The 16,211-nt window shown below is 33.4% G+C and overlaps 2 protein-coding genes across 2 annotated transcripts in view; both read left to right on the forward strand.

The window, feature by feature from the left end:
* Positions 1-3,957, forward strand: part of LOC123714230 (ATP-binding cassette sub-family D member 3) — a 32,219-nt gene extending 28,262 nt beyond the window's left edge. Inside the window, exons 14-15 of the mRNA XM_045668425.1 lie at positions 2,068-2,172; positions 2,666-3,957. Of these exons, the coding sequence (XP_045524381.1) occupies positions 2,068-2,172; positions 2,666-2,800 (240 nt within the window). The 3' untranslated portion in view covers positions 2,801-3,957. The remainder of the gene's footprint in view (positions 1-2,067; positions 2,173-2,665) is intronic.
* A 3,531-nt stretch (positions 3,958-7,488) lies between these two features.
* Positions 7,489-16,047, forward strand: LOC123714091 (midnolin homolog). The gene is made up of 6 exons (XM_045668218.1): positions 7,489-7,595; positions 7,819-8,264; positions 8,395-8,482; positions 8,612-9,984; positions 11,585-11,666; positions 13,447-16,047. The coding sequence occupies exons 2-6, from the start codon at positions 8,065-8,067 to the stop codon at positions 13,828-13,830; spliced, it is 2,127 nt and encodes a 708-aa protein (XP_045524174.1). The 5' UTR covers positions 7,489-7,595; positions 7,819-8,064; the 3' UTR covers positions 13,831-16,047.
* Positions 16,048-16,211: the final 164 nt, after the last annotated feature.

A 16,211-nucleotide genomic window follows, 5' to 3' on the forward strand; every position in this document is an offset into this window, starting at 1 on the left:
TTTACACATCCAATCTTAATATCATTTGCATTTATATTGTTGGCTTTTCATTTATTTAATTAAATTCTGTAAAAAACAATATGAAACATATTCTAAAGATTCTTCCTACAAGCGCGTCATTTGGCTCGTTCAGTTGTTTACGAATTGACGTCGGACATCTGCCAGAAGTGGGATTGTTTGAATCGGAGTAGGGAATAGATTATAAAAGAAGTTGTGACACATGCGCACGGGCACCCCTTCCCGACAAAAAGGGCACGTAGGAAGCCCCGACACATTCTAACGGATCCGGACGATCCAATTACTGTAGCAAACGATAAATGAAAAGCCGCCCGCGCGGCCAATAATAATTAAAATAAAAATACACAGATTAGGTTAAAAAACCGCCTTCACCGGGGAAGGCGAGGGCCTTTACTTCGCACTTCGCTCACTCCAGTGAGCTTCCGTCCTGCCCTTCAGGCGATTGACTACCCCGCGACGGCCCAAGCCGAGGTTCGAGTCTCACAGGAGACGCCCTTGCGCTAGCCGCGGGATAAAACGCCATTCTGGTCGAGCTACGCTCGCCAAAACAGCCCGAGCTGAGCTGTAAAGGCCCTTAAGGCCAACAGCGAGATTTCATTCAAAAAAAAAAAGCGCACGGGCAATTACTTTGTTTAACTTTGAAGTTTATGTAAAGTCAGTGAAGAGGTTCGATCCATATCCTGAAGAAGCGGGCTGTTCGCGGTATTTGTAGTTTCCCCAAATCAAACACGAAGTAGGTTTAAGGAATTAAATATTATGACACTATCAGGTCAATATGTTCTTGAAGCCTTGTTTTATGTACGAAAAATATAAGCGATTTTAAAACAAATGATAACTTTCACCAGTATAATACTCGAAGTGGAACTAATCTAAGCGTACGACCAACATGGCTTCAGAAGATCAACCACTCCTTATATGGAAATTGTATTTGTTTTTACAAAAAAAACTCACAAACGTAATTACAGAATTATCACTGAATACGAACGAAAATTAATAAACAAAGATTTTTATAAATTTGTCAAATATTGAAAATGATAATTCTCGCGATTGATTTGCTCCAGTTCCAACAATTTGTATGACTCAAAACTTGGAGATTAAAAAGAGTGGCGGAGAGTTTCTTGCCAGTTCATCTTGACTTGCGAACTGGTAGTAAATCTAAATTTAGAATCAACCTGTACCTGGTACCTTTGTACCTGTTTACCTATATGAATAATGTTATTTTGAGTTTGAGTTAGTGAATCAAGTCATTATTGGAGTGTTTAATTTCGTACCTTAACACAAATAGCTGTATTAAAATTTACCTACTGGTACAAACATAAAGTCAACTTTAAAGACACCCTGTACTTCGAAACTTGGCATCCTCTACCACCTTAACATTATAATATTAATGTAATGTCGACGCTTAGGTGGACGGAGACATTGTGACGAATTTATGTTCCAACGTCACGTTGTGTTTAAATAAATAATTACACACAACGCGACTAGTCTCAAGGTGAAATCAATCAATGAATTTCCTGTTTTCGTGTACCCGCAGTACAGTATTATTTTTTTAAAAGTATATTGCGATTATGTAGACAGGAAAATTTAATTTATTTACCGTCAAATATTTTTATGTACCCGCATTAAATTGTTCGCAGAATGGTTTTTTTTTAATTGTGAGACATGGTGTCGCCGACTTTATTGTTGATGTTGTCTTCTATAAAATTGTGTTTCACTTTGCTCTATTGTATTTACTTTTTTGGTAGTATTCTGTAGCTTATGGTCAATAGGGATAATGTAGGATCATAACGGTGAAAGTATTTTTAAAATCGTTCCAGTCGTTGTCCAATGCAAACCAAAAAATCTAAAATTTCCTCTTTATAATGTACACAGATGACACATAAAAATAATATAAAATTTACTTTTGTTTTTCATGTATCGAGTATCAGTTTAGTTTATATTTTGTTCCTGTTTAGTTTCTTCTTTAAAACTATATTGTAATGTAACGAAGTGTTAATAAATAAAAATAAACAAATGTGCATTTTGTAATATAATTGTTATTTGTTACAGATGGCGCGTCTTTTCTACCACGCGCCACAATTCGCAATTCTGGACGAGTGTACGAGTGCAGTCTCGGTTGACGTTGAAGGGCAGATGTACCAATACTGCAGAGAGGTAATCTATTTAAATAAAAATTAATTGCAGGTTTTTACGCAGGGAAAAAATAAATGTAGTGTAATTAAGGGAGCGTTCAAGTATTAAGTAACGAATTTGGGGGGGGGGGGGGGGGGGTCCTCTTGTAAAACGTTACGACGCGGGGCGGGGATTGAATTACGCGTTATTGTTAGTATTATTCTCCACATTCCAGTACTTTACACCATATAATGGTAAGTTTTAGGTATAAAGAGTCACTGGGGGTGGTCACGACACGAAACTAAATACAAACATATTTTGTTGGATAAGAAAAAGGTTACGGCGCGTTTCATGAGGGGGGATGTCAAGAATCTCCAAAAATTGCGTTGAACGCTCCCTAAGTTATTTCAATTTTGATCTAGATTTAGATCATTCATAATTATGTTCTTTTGTATTTAAAGAAAAAATGTCTTCCCAAATTTATCAAATTGATTTATTTATATGAAAAATAACTTTTCCATTATAATATTTCCAGATGGGCATTTCTCTATTTACGGTATCTCACCGTAAATCATTATGGCAACACCACGATCATTATTTACAAATGGACGGTCGAGGGGGTTACGTTTTTGGGGAGATCGATAATTCTACACAGGAATTCGGATCGTGATTGTTCTACGTTGACATGTATAGATTCTATATTGGACCATAGACAATGAATTGACAATTCACTTAAAGTAGTCGTTGTGTCAAATTGTGTTTACGTTTCCGAGAAAAGAGACAGATAGTAAAAACATATATACAAAATTTATTTATAAACATTAAACTCATTATAAATGTTAAAGTTGGTGTATTAGACAAAATTCTATATGTATATATAGAAAAAATATGAAAAAGTGTGTTATTGTGTCTGTGCGGAAAGAGTACCGGAGAGTAAGAGTTGTTATGAAAATGATAATGTTCTTGTAAAACGCATTCATTTATACACAAATTATTTATGTTTTCTATTAAATATCAAGATTACTGTTAAACCAGAATGACGCAAAAAAGGTTATGGAGCACTGCGACCTTTTTTTCCGCACAGACTAGCGATTCGCCTAACAGTCACAGCTTTGCTACCGGATTGCAAGTGAAAGTCTCGGTCATATCCTTGTCTATGACTTTGGTCTATAATCTATACACGTTACAAACTGCTAATAGAGTAAATATTTTTAAGTAGCCAATCTACTTTTTGACTTTTTGTACTAATTTTGAATACGTAAAATTCGACTATTGACATTTTCAGTGATTTTATATATAATGAACAAATGTTTTTATTATTATTATTTTTATTTATAATGGTGCTCGGTTATTAATTGGACCATTGTTTATTGCTTGATATATTCCCATATATATATTTACATATACAATTTAACAAAAGCAATTAAAATCCTCAAGTTGTATTAAATATATTAAATAATGCTTTTGTATATATTGATTCATTTATTTAAAAACAATCAATTTTAATTGCTTTATTAATCACACGAAGTTACTTAACTTAATACAATTAAAACAATCCGTTAGTTTTTGAAACCGGGGGTGTTATTTATAACCATACAATAAATATAAGATTAAATAGTTTTTTTTTGTTTTTATATTAATTAACTATTTAAAGCTTATAGTAGGTGTGAATAAGGTAATTATATCCAGTGCTATTTTATTGTAGTTTCAAATATCACAAAAAGTACAAAATTTACTATCTGTGCTCTATATATACTAATATTAAACTATAATTAACTCTCAACTAATATAATGCGTTTTATCAAGATGGTTAAGAGATCTTTTAGTTTTTTTTTTACTTTAAAGAACTCTCAACCCACATCACACGTTTCATCAAGATCGTAACTTGGTAAGTGCGGCAACGTCGCAAAACGACGTATAAATTAACTTCCTTATTCATAAAAATAAATCAGTGTAAAATGCTATTTGAGAATATTTTTAAAACTATTACAGATTATTTATTAGTGACTATAGAATCTACACATATGGTGTTTCTACTCTGTCAAGTTAAGGCTTTAAACATTCATTATTTCAAGAACCCGCCAAAACGCGTCTCTTGACAAGATGGCGTCGCGCGAGATTCTTTAAATATGTAACCGGCCTGAAAATATGTAAACAAAATTTTTTAGATTTTTAACGGTTTATTATTATTTCTAAATTACAAATACACATATTTCTAACTAAAGTCTCCAACGAAATTAAACTCCAAGACAGTATTAGGATGAGATAGGCTAAGATGATGCATTTTTATAAGCAACGTCATCCTCATGTCGACTTATCTGTTACGGTTTCAGGCCTACTATCAATTATATTCATGCTGTCAAAAAGCCAAGAGACACGAAACTGAATTAAACCATATTAGTCTTTCATTGTTTAACAATACGCTGGTCACACTAGGACATTCCTTCTGTGGGTGATCAGACTCTTCCGAGCCACAAGAAAAAATACAATTTTGGAGTTTACTCCTTAAGAAACGATTTGAGTTATAAGGCCCGGTACGGAAATTTTATGAGGAGTAAAATCAAGTGTAACACGAAAAGTTGAGGCGTTACGTAGAAAGAGACAAACATATATATCTGTAGGATTGAACTCATTCTCTCTCTAAAATTGTATTTATATTGTTTTGTAACATACTTTATGTAATACGCTTTATTGAAGTAATATAAATAATCCGAATAATTACAGATATATGTTTGTTTCTCTTATCATTTAAGCAGATGCGTTCATTTACCCTTTTTTTCTATTCGATATATATCATAATTATCGTTCGTAAGGAGTAAACTCCAATCGTGCGTCGTAGCTGACACACACACACACATTTTTTTTATTGATTTAATTTTTATGGATAAGTAGGTATATATTATAAACCTTATATTTAATCATAATATATTGTGGCTACATGGTAGAATTCATTGCCTAATAATGTGGCAAATGTGAAATCTTTTAGCTGGTTATATCATAACGGAGCTAAATGATCAGCATTCAAAATACTTATATTTACAGAATAAACATAACATTTCTAAGTAGTTAAACAGAACAGTGATTTTACGATCGGGCCACGACATTAAGAATTTGTGATATAATTTAATTTCTAATGAACTAATTATTGGCGTCCATGTTTGAAGATATAATATGTATTCACTCTGTCACACTAAGAAAATGTAAAATTGTACAACCATATTTAAATTTAAGATAAATATATATCCTCAAAGGAAAGAAGTATATTTTAAAATGGGAAATATGCTACCACACTATGTTTTATGGTACATCTCCCGCGCACTGCAATGCAAAATGGCTGCCGCCGCATTAGGACTTCCAGTTACCTATTTATATATATATATAATATAATTTATTTGTGTAGATGTCTATACAATATCATATTCGCTATTCTATAAATCACGTTTCCCAATTTTTTGTAAGAAATGTAAATGTCGCTGTGATAGATTATGTTTGTTTGTTATCGTTGTTAGGTGCTGGGTCAATAAAGGGTTAAGGAAAATCCTGTCTTTTATTTAAAAACCCAAAGTAGGAAAACACAATTCGACATGAAGTTATTTTTTTCGACAAACATAGATAAATCAAATATGGGTATCAAGTATTTTGAATCATACAGAAATCCCTCGTTGTCTATAATATTGTTTAATGTGTGAAATTAAGCACATTTTTCATCTTTTAAAATGATAATTTTTTAACATGACAACACGTTATAAAAAAATTATACATAAAGACTGTGCACTCAAACACGGTATATCTTTCTTTTTTTCATATATATAATAGGGGGCAAACGGGCAGGAGGCTCACCTGATGTTAAGTGATACCGCCGCCCATGGACTTGTACGCTCTTTTCTTGAAGGACCCTAAGTCGAATTGGTTCGGAAATACTTCAGTGGGCAGCTGGTTCCACATAGCGGTGGTGCGCGGCAAAAATTGCCTTGAAAAACGCTCAGTCGTGGAACGGCGGACGTCGAGGTGATACGGGTGGAATTTTGTATTCTGCCTCGACGTCCGATGCTGAAACTCAGCTGCAGGTATTAATCCGAACAACTCCTCTGAACACTCTCCATGGTAAATGCGGCAGAAGATGCTGAGTGACCCCACATCTCTACGCAACGCCAAAGGATCGAGCCGCTCGGAGAGGGATTGGTCATCGACGATTCGAACCGCTCTTCCTTGAATACGGTCAAGTGGAAGGAGCTGGTACTGGGGAGCCCCCGCCCAGAGGTGAGAACAGTATTCCATGTGGGGCCGTATTTGCGCTTTATAGAGTTGTAAGCGGTGGCCCGGAGTGAAGTACCGTCTCGTCCTGAGCACACCAAGCTTTTTGGAGGCTAATTTAGCCTATCCCTCCAAATGACCGCGAAACTGAACGTCGTTCGATATGTCAACGCCAAGTATTCCGATGCTGGCTGTGGCTTCAAGAAGAGTGTTTTCGAAAAGAGGAGTAGCGACAAAGGGTATTTTTTTCGCGGAAAACGCGCAAACTTGTGTCTTATTAGTCTTAAATTCGACTAGGTTTAGTCTACCCCAGTCCGAGACTCCACGTAGTAGAGTTTCGACTTCAGACACAAGTTTGTTCCGGTACTCATCGACAACTGCCCAAGAAATACCCCCCCAGCCAGTGTAAAGAGTATCCCCAGTGCTGTCATCCGCATAGCAATGAATGTTGCTAAGTTGCAACATGTCATTGATATGCAGAAGAAACAGGGTCGGGGATAGAACACAGCCTTGTCTTATTTTTTATAAATTCAAGTTTCATTCAGCTGTTAAAAGATACCTACTTAAAAAGGATCGCAAGTTAACTTCTGCGATCCGTCAGAAACAATAAAAAATATAGCGCTTGAAAAATAAATATAGCGCTTTTTTTTGTAATGATACTAAAACTATTATTTCAAAATGAACAATGTGATCTTAATTTAGCTTGTTCCAAATTTAAGCTTGTACAGCTGGTAATGCATCTACGCATTGTTTTCAAACTAACTCACAGTCCTACCTACACTTAATTGGGATTACGTACGTAATCACTTGATCGAAAACAATATTTTTTCATATTAATTGGTATTGATATGAAGTTTTTAAAAATTATTGTTTGATACGTATTTAAAGAGTACGTACCTAATAACACTATTCTTTATAAATTGTGTTTATGTTAAAGTTAATATTTATGTGTAGAGTCACGAGTCTTATCATACATTTACCCATATAATAACATCATTATACATAATATACTCTGTCCATAATTTGTTGTGAGTTTTGCAATTTGAAAGTACATGATTAATCGAAGTGCCAAAACCGATAAATTTTCTGTTATTTTAGAATGATCTTACTTGACTCATTGCGTTTTTAGGTAGTCTTAGTGTTCTTAAATTTCCCAGTTCTTCCTACAACTACGTCTATAACTTAAAGTTATTTTAAAATGCCCGCGGAATGTAAGCGTCATATGTAATTTGTAAAAATTTGACAATTTTGATTTCAACTTACGTAGTAAAATATCCAAGTTGGTTTGCACTAATCATATAAAACTCTATAATTTGCTAATTTTGGCATTTTTTATCTTGATTGCGTATTTTTATTTTGTTTAAATAATAAACTTTTATGAGTCGTCAAATTAATAACATTTATGATAGATAATACTTGTGCTTTTTCTTTCAGTTCATGAATAATTCTGCATGTAACGGAGTGTTGTGAGAGTAGCGCTTCGCATCAGCTGTTATAGAAAAAAATAACGGGAAATCGACGATGGAGATTGGTCACACCGACGGCCACATCAAATCTGGGGGTCTAGCGTGTGACCCTGTTAATTTTTTCCTACAATAAAATAGCTGTGTAATTCTAGTGAAGTTCTGCTTTGACTAAATAGAAATACAGTAAGATAATAGTGTTATTTATGTGTATAATATGGAACGTGCAACAGGAACAGAGGTGTTCGGGTGTGGCTCAACCCATTCCTCGGACATAACGCTGAATATACAAACGACGACTGGTGGTAATTTCTCCATTAGCGTGAACTGTAAAAATTCAGTGGAGTACCTGAAGAAACTCGTTTCCAGGAAATTGAAAGTGTCAAAGGATCGAATATGCTTGTTACATCGCGAAAGGTAATAACGGAGGCGTCGGACGCCAAGCATCTATTGTTAAACATAGGTATCACGGAAATAAGTTGCGTCGATACGATGACGCATTCGCGTCCTTTGACTCGATTATTGATGTTTGGTTTGCACTTTGCAGGCAACTTATTGATGGGACTTTAGAAGAAAATGGCCTACTGGATGGGTCGCGTGTCATTTTGCTGCCGAGCGTTGAAACTGGACTCTTGGTACGTACGTGACGCAGTTTCGCAAGCCTATTCAATGTCCCAAGATAATCACGTGTTTCATAATATTCAAGTATTCATAATACTTATCATTTTCAAGTGGATGTTTTATTTTATTTCTTTTGTTTACAGACACATAGATCAGAGAACTCAGTAATGCAAGCATTAGAAACTTTAAATGACAATCAAGTGAATGACTTTTTGAGTGGAAGGTCACCCTTGAATCTTACCATGAGGCTAGGTGACCACATGATGCTAATACAGCTACAGTTATCAACCCTTAACTCTAGTCGTTCATTGAGAAATTCTGCTAAAAGCTCTCAAGCAAAAACTGAGTCCAAGGAATCAACTAATTCCCAAGCTTCTGCCCAAAAGTCTCAAACAGACACTGCCTCTTCTAGTAAAGAAAAGCACAAAGAGGAGTTACGTTTTGAAAAACAGGATTTAGATTTATTGCAAAATGCTTTTGACTTGTACAGATCTATGGCTGAAGAGAAGTATGGTGACAAAAGTGACACAAACAAAGAGGATGGAAATTCCTCAAATTGTACTTTGTCAGATCTAGCTGAAAGCTCTGGGGAAAGTGATCAGTCACCTATTAAGTCCCTATCAAATCTGGTGTCTAGTCCAATACACTCTTCCCCTGAAAACAGAGATGCTAAGGCAATTGCAAATTCAGTGAAAAGCAGCCTGCTTGATTTGTTATCAAATAAATCTTCCATTGATATGCCTTCTACAAGCTCATGTGACAAGCCATGTGCATCTACAACACACACTGATAGTTCTATGAGTGATGATAGTGATAATTTTACAGAGCAAAGTTCATTTCTTGCCGAGAATACAATAGATGAATATCCTATGGAGAATTTATTTAACAGTGCAGTTGACAAAGGGCTATTTACTGAACATGACGAAACAATGATGGACCGTGAGATATCTAACTTAGCTACAACAAGCCATGGCACACAAGAAACCACAGCAGGACCACTGCCATCATTCCAGAGCATCAATGAGCCATTGAAAAATAAACGTTTTCAATACTTACTTCACAAGACATCAAAGTTTAAGCATCCTATCAGCCAGAATAAGCAGAAGGCATTTTTGCAAGTTGCAAATAAGAAAAGAAGCATACAAATAGAAAGTGCCACTTCACTACCGTCTACCTCAAAGTCAGAGCCTCCAGTGACAAAGATTGCTACGGGCAGTCAGACTGATATATATGCAATACCCTCAACTTCCAAGCAAACACCTATAGCAACAACATCAACAGAAGAAATTCCTGTTATAGACACCAGTGCTCTAAAAGAAGCATCCAGGAGTCTCACTCAAAAGCTACGGAAACTCTCAAAGGAGGTTTTGACAAAAAAAATTGATATCAAGACATTAGAACAGTCAGTGCGGTCGAAAATTAGTCCGGGTGCTGTAATTGAATCGATGAAACATCACGGCCGAGGAATTTATTCTGGAACATTTTCTGGTACTTTGAATCCTGCCCTTCAAGACAGGTAAGAAAATTTATATATAAAGCTGCATTGTTTAGTAGCAAGCATGTCAACTTAATGTAATGTAAAAATTTACACCTACATCAAGAGTACTCAACTAGAATTGGCTTGCCTCGTTTCTTATACAAACTAACCTTTTTAACTAGTCAATCTATTACAATTAGTGGCACTATAAGGAGTATAAAGTAGAGATTATGTATAAATATATTTTCAATTTATACAGATCTTATTACTACCAAGAATTGTTCTTTATTTTATGACATTAATATGAAGCCTTTTGTTATTCCTAGATTCACATTTATTTGACCAAACACACCTTCATTGCTTACTAATTATTTTCTTAAAAATATTATGAGGCTTTGGAAAAAAAACATTCAGCATTTAATCGTTATCATGACCTATTCGATTGTTTAGAATCATGTCATTGTTCAGCCAAATGTCTGAAAATCGAACTAATTGCTAATTTAAGTTATATTTTCGGAACACGCTCACAAGTTTAAATTTCTTACAAAACTAGTTTAGAAGCTTTAATATTTTAAATAAAGGTCTAAAAATCTATACTTCTTAGAGAGAAACTATTTAACAACACTTAAGGATAGAGTTTCATTAAGGCTCAAAATTAATAAAGACAATATATGTTTGAAGCAATATTTCACATGATTTAATATACAATAAAGCAATGTTATCTAAAATGAACATGAAGATAATCAGCCTTCGTAGAAATTTTGAAATGGAATTTCTGCTATATGATATTTCATATACATTAGACATTATTAATGTCAATGCCGTTTTTAATTTATCTCTGAAATAATTTTTAGATATGGCAATATACTTTCCTAAGCAATTTTGTTGCCAAAACCAAAATCTCAATTAATATAAAATATGTGTTTTGTTTTTATTAGCCAACACCAAACAGTTATGTTCACACAAGCTCTTAAGATTTCCTATGAAGTAAACATTATTATATCACTGTACTATACAAGATATGTAGTTTTGTTTATAATTGTTCTATTATCATACAGCGTTATATTTATTGTATTGTTAATTTCTACAAAGGTTCCTTCTGCAAACTTGAGTACTCAAAAGCAATTGGTTTTGGAATTAATGGATTTGGAATAAATAGAAACATTTCTTTATCTGTTTTAAATATCATTTCTGTATTTAGAATAACTTGTATATTGGATGTGCTTAAGTATTTGTTCTTTTTTCATACTATAATAACGACTAATGTGCCCTTGTTCAGTCAACGTTTTGCATAAAGTTAAGATCGCTGTCTTGGTACCCGAAACTAAAAAAGGGAAATATTTCACCTTTCATTTTACTAATATAGTGTTTTGTTTATTATCAATTTAATTAATACCTACAATTCGCACGAATGTTTAGATAGGCTTTTGTATGTATGAGCCGTTGACAGCTTGAAAGGATAGTACATTTGCTGTTTACACGGAGCACTAATATTCATATATTTCATTTTATCATATGTTCAATATATATATATTCGTGTTGCTGTTAAAAACATAAAAGAAGGCTTCCGTGGGTTATTGTTACTAATTTTCCCAGATACCATATAATAGTAGACTTAATATAATTCATATTTTTCCAGATATGGCCGACCAAAGAGGGATATATCCACCATCATACACATTCTAAATGACTTGCTGTGTGCCACGCCACCATTAGGACAGGTATGTCAAATGAAGTTTCATTTATTCCTATTGCTAAATCTAGAACGTCAATATTAAAAATAATCTTTGGAAGGTCTAAATTGACATTTAGTGTTAGGGGCTTGACAAACTACTTTGCAACAGGCGTGTCCCACTACCGCCAAAGGAATTTTTTTGAAAATGTCAGTTACCCACACTGTCACGTGACTATTGTCATTAAACATTTAGCCGTTTGGCGGTAGTCATAATGTGATTTTATTTCAAGCACCTATTGCTATTACTTTGTACCAATGTTGACATCTAATCAGATTTAGTTTTTATACAAATTCGTTGTAGTTCTCTTATCAATAGAATGAATGTCGCATTGGGATCGTATGAAAACTCATTATTAAGATCAGGACCGCTCTCGGTATCGCTTTTGAAAGTTACAGAGAAAGAGCTTAGTTGCCAAATCAAGAAGAGCTGGCGAGAAAAAACACTGTTTACATTATAATGTTTCTGTACTTATAGAGCTGAAGAATTGCCTGAATGGGCTGATAATCAATAAAACATAGAACAGAGTAGTTTCCGGTGTATGTATTGACATCCCATTGTATAACAATTAAGATAATTGCCGTCATAAATAAGCCTACGTCAGTATAGTTACACTAGTTATTCCTTCTGAAAGAAACTTCTGAAATAAGGATTTAATTTCGGTGATGCGGTGGTTATAAACCGTATATAAACTAAAAATAAAATACTACAAACTATTTAACGACGTATTTCCCTAAAGCGTCGGATTGACTTGGCTTTGGTCGGTTTAGCTTGTCTTCCATACAATAATGCACTCTTACACATTACACGCGTCCTTCATAACGACAACAATTGACTAATAAAGTACATTTTAAGTTGCTAAAATTAGTAAAAACTGCGCAGCTTTGTACGTTCTTTTGTCGCTTTATTGTCTTAGCCCGCAATAAACTCGACTATCGGCATCATGGATACGAAATTCTAAGAAATTAGTTATTTTATTTACAAGTTCGTATTGCTTGCACGTGTAGACTGGTGTTGATCATGACTAATAAGTACTTGTCATGGATTATCTATACGTTTTTCTTCTTTCTATACGCCACAAAATGCACAATTCCCTTCAGTGTCGTTATACATAGTTTACACTGTATATTCAACGAGGATTATAGTGTATTAATTTTAAAATCGACGTTTTCACAAATAAAAGCAATATTACTTATTGGTATAGTATAATATAAGAATATAAAACTTCCTGAATCTTTGAAACTTAATATGCAATTCTAATATCGCTATTTTAATAAATAAATTATTATAAAGTTTGTTTAATGTCAATAATAGCAATTAATCCTTGAACTTTTATACGTTGTGAAATCCTCACACTGAGTTACGTAAATTCGCAAATTCAATTCTTGCAGTTACACACATTTAAATATATTTTGTTATTGTTAAATGTGATTTAAAAAATAGGATGTACGAAATTGTATTTGTATTCTTGTGAAAAAATCACGTTAAAACACAATTTAATAATTATATTTGTATATATGAATATGACGAATTATTTGCAATCTTAATAATATATATAATAATAAAAAGTAAAAAAAAAAGATTCGACGTAGAACAATTTAAAACAAATTATTTTTAGTTTGAAATTACTTTATAAACATGAATTACATTACTTTAATAGCCTCACTACAAAATTATCCCGCTTATTCTAATTATACAGCTACAAAAGGTACTTTTGTTTTAGAAAACACATATCATAATATATATTAAATATAATATCTTTTTTCAGAGGGATTTGAAACACAGCTGTAGTGGCCAACTGGACGACAAATGCCCAAATTGCAGTCAAGCGACCTGTTCCTACGGTCAATGCGATGGACATCCGTCCACATCAAGAAAGTCATGTACATGTGCCAAGGAATGCCACTGTAGCCGTTTAAACCCACCAGTTTGTGCCAACTGCGAAGGCAAAAACGAACTATGCCAAAAGTGCACAGTGGCCAAAACTCTAGCGATCGAAAATACCAAAACAAAATGCAAATTGGAGCAATTAAGGCTGGTCATGCAGCAAAAGAAGCAAAGAAGAGAGGCTCGCAAACTCAAGACTCTGCCGTACAAACCCCCTAAGCCGATACCAACTCCGGAACAGGAAGAGATTGAAACTATCGCTTAGTGAATTAATCTATACCGAGACGGCACAGCAGTATTATATTGCTTAATCTTGCTTTTGTCACTTTAACATTTGCATCAATATTTATATGATTGTAGTCGAGGAGTCTTAACAAGTAAATGCTATACTTCATCAGCATACTTCTTTAATTCATCGAGTACTTATTAATCAACATATATTTTTGACTTTATTGTAAGCAAACAAATCAAACCTTCAACCATATAAACATTGATAATGGTGCTAATTATGATACATACACCTAATTATATCTAAATTATCATAAAGGAATTATTCTTAATTAAATTATCACAGTTTCTTTGTTTTTATTTTAAATGAAATAATATTTTATGGGGCTATTTTGACAGATCTCATTAGTATGTGTAATCAAAATTAGCACCAACAGCATTTTGTTTGCGGATAACAAGTTGAATTGAGGCATTCTTATTTTAAAATTGTGACGTATTTGATTATGTATTTTGTTATGGCAATACTGTCTAAAACTGCCCAATCAGCTTTCTAAAGTCCAGTGACATCAATAAATAATTTTTAATCTGTGATAGATATCACCTATTAAATATCTACAACCCACTGCTTAGCGAGCTACCCATTTAAGACGTCAATTAAATATGCTTAAAACTATCTCTCTATACAGCGTATATATTTAATTGACTCTTGTTGAATATATTCTAAATTACCATATTTTAATGAGTTATGTAGGCGTAAATTAAGTGTTGCATGTACAAATAATAGTTAATTAGCGAAATATTAGCATGTATTTGTATAGATTATGATTGTTGCCTGGTGCGGTCGACATGTTTCGCTAGTACAAGTTTTTAAAGGCATGTAAAAAATTAAAAAGAAAGTTTCCAAATTTAAAAAATAAATTCACTGTTCGAAGATTCGAATTGGGGTCACTTTCAGGGGTCATTCACCTCCTACTAACCTACCTTATTCTTTTTTCATATTAAAAAAATAGGCGGTATACAGTTTTAAGATTCAAATTTGGAATCACCTTTCAAGGTCCTTAACGCCATAGTGGAATATTTTATTATTGTTAGATTTAGATTATTTGGTTGTGGTGTAAGGATTTTTGCACTTTTAAAACTTTTACTAGCGTGACGGTATCTTTTGTTGTTATTTTTTATTACTTTATCGGGGTCCACATTTTTCGACATTTTGTTTACTTAGTTATTTTTAGACAAATGCTGTTGAAGTACACTTTGGAATAAGTTTTGTATAAATTTATAGTCACTGTAGAGCATGGAGCGTTTCTATATGGTTTGTTTAGTTTTAATCCATGTCTTATTAATTTCTACATTGGCACTGTTATTTTTAGTTTGTTTATTTCAAAAATGTTTAAAATAAATGTTTCCTTACTCACCTTATTTGTTTAGTTTTTTTTAAGCTCCATTAAAAGCTAGAATTGACACAGTTGAGAGCAAGTTTGACAGCGAAACATCCTATCTTCTGACATTATTAAAGTCAACGGGTCTAATGTGTCTGTGGGTTCTTAATTATACTAAACGAATAACGAGACGTTTTAATTTTGAACAAGTGTTTTTATTGGACTCCATTGACTGATTTCATGCCAGAAGACATTGATATCTACCCTAAATTATAAAGATAGGATTAAAGCTTTGTATATTATAGAACTTAAGAGTGCTTTGAACTCATTCAGTTTACCTAGCAGAGACAAAATAAATATATTGTAATACAATCGAAATATCTCATACAGTTCATTGGGGAAATGAGGTTAGAATTATATTTTGTTAACGATATAGCTTTATTCAGCTTCAGAATACGCCGTTTAAAATCACATAAATGCCTTACGGTTAAGCTAATTTAATTTAATACACATAGACATTTGTTTATAAGGATTTATGCATTGTCTTCCGTGCTTCGCGTCTACACATTATCCGCAAACTCCTGTCTTGGTTGGGACCAAGAGATTCATTTCGAAAAGCAATATTTGACTCCCGAGTGAAAAAAGTGCCTATTAATGTGTAGAATTTGTGTTGTGCCATAAATTTACGAGTATCCTTAGGTTTTTAACGTTTCCTAATTTTGTGGTAATCGGATAAATGGTAATTTGTAAATAAGGATTTTGTTTGTTACCGCTGACTAACTATATATTTTGTTACGATATATAGACTAGAATAATCGGTTTAAGATCGCAAATTGTTTTCCTTGTATTTCGCATGTATAGTGAGAATAAAATTACTTAACTATTACGCAGTTTAATTTAAAATCAAAAACAAATTTCTATAAACTTATCTTTATTGAAATGTACTTTTCATATCTTAATAGTATTACAATATTCAAACACCAAATTTAAACAATATTTCGCCATGTGTTGGAAAAGTCACTAACGCTGTGTGTATTCG

This window comes from Pieris brassicae, chromosome 9 (assembly GCF_905147105.1).
Source record: "Pieris brassicae chromosome 9, ilPieBrab1.1, whole genome shotgun sequence".
NCBI classification, from domain to species: Eukaryota; Metazoa; Arthropoda; class Insecta; order Lepidoptera; family Pieridae; genus Pieris; species Pieris brassicae.

What these genes read in the sequence shown, in the direction of transcription:
- LOC123714091 (XM_045668218.1), top strand. Translation starts at nt 8,065, where the DNA reads ATGGAACGTGCAACAGGAACAGAGGTGTTCGGGTGTGGCTCAACCCAT. An exon ending in TGCTTGTTACATCGCGAAAG is followed by an intron (nt 8,265 to 8,394) that starts GTAATAACGGAG and finishes TGCACTTTGCAG; the next exon opens with GCAACTTATTGATGGGACTT. An exon ending in CCACGCCACCATTAGGACAG is followed by an intron (nt 11,667 to 13,446) that starts GTATGTCAAATG and finishes ATCTTTTTTCAG; the next exon opens with AGGGATTTGAAACACAGCTG.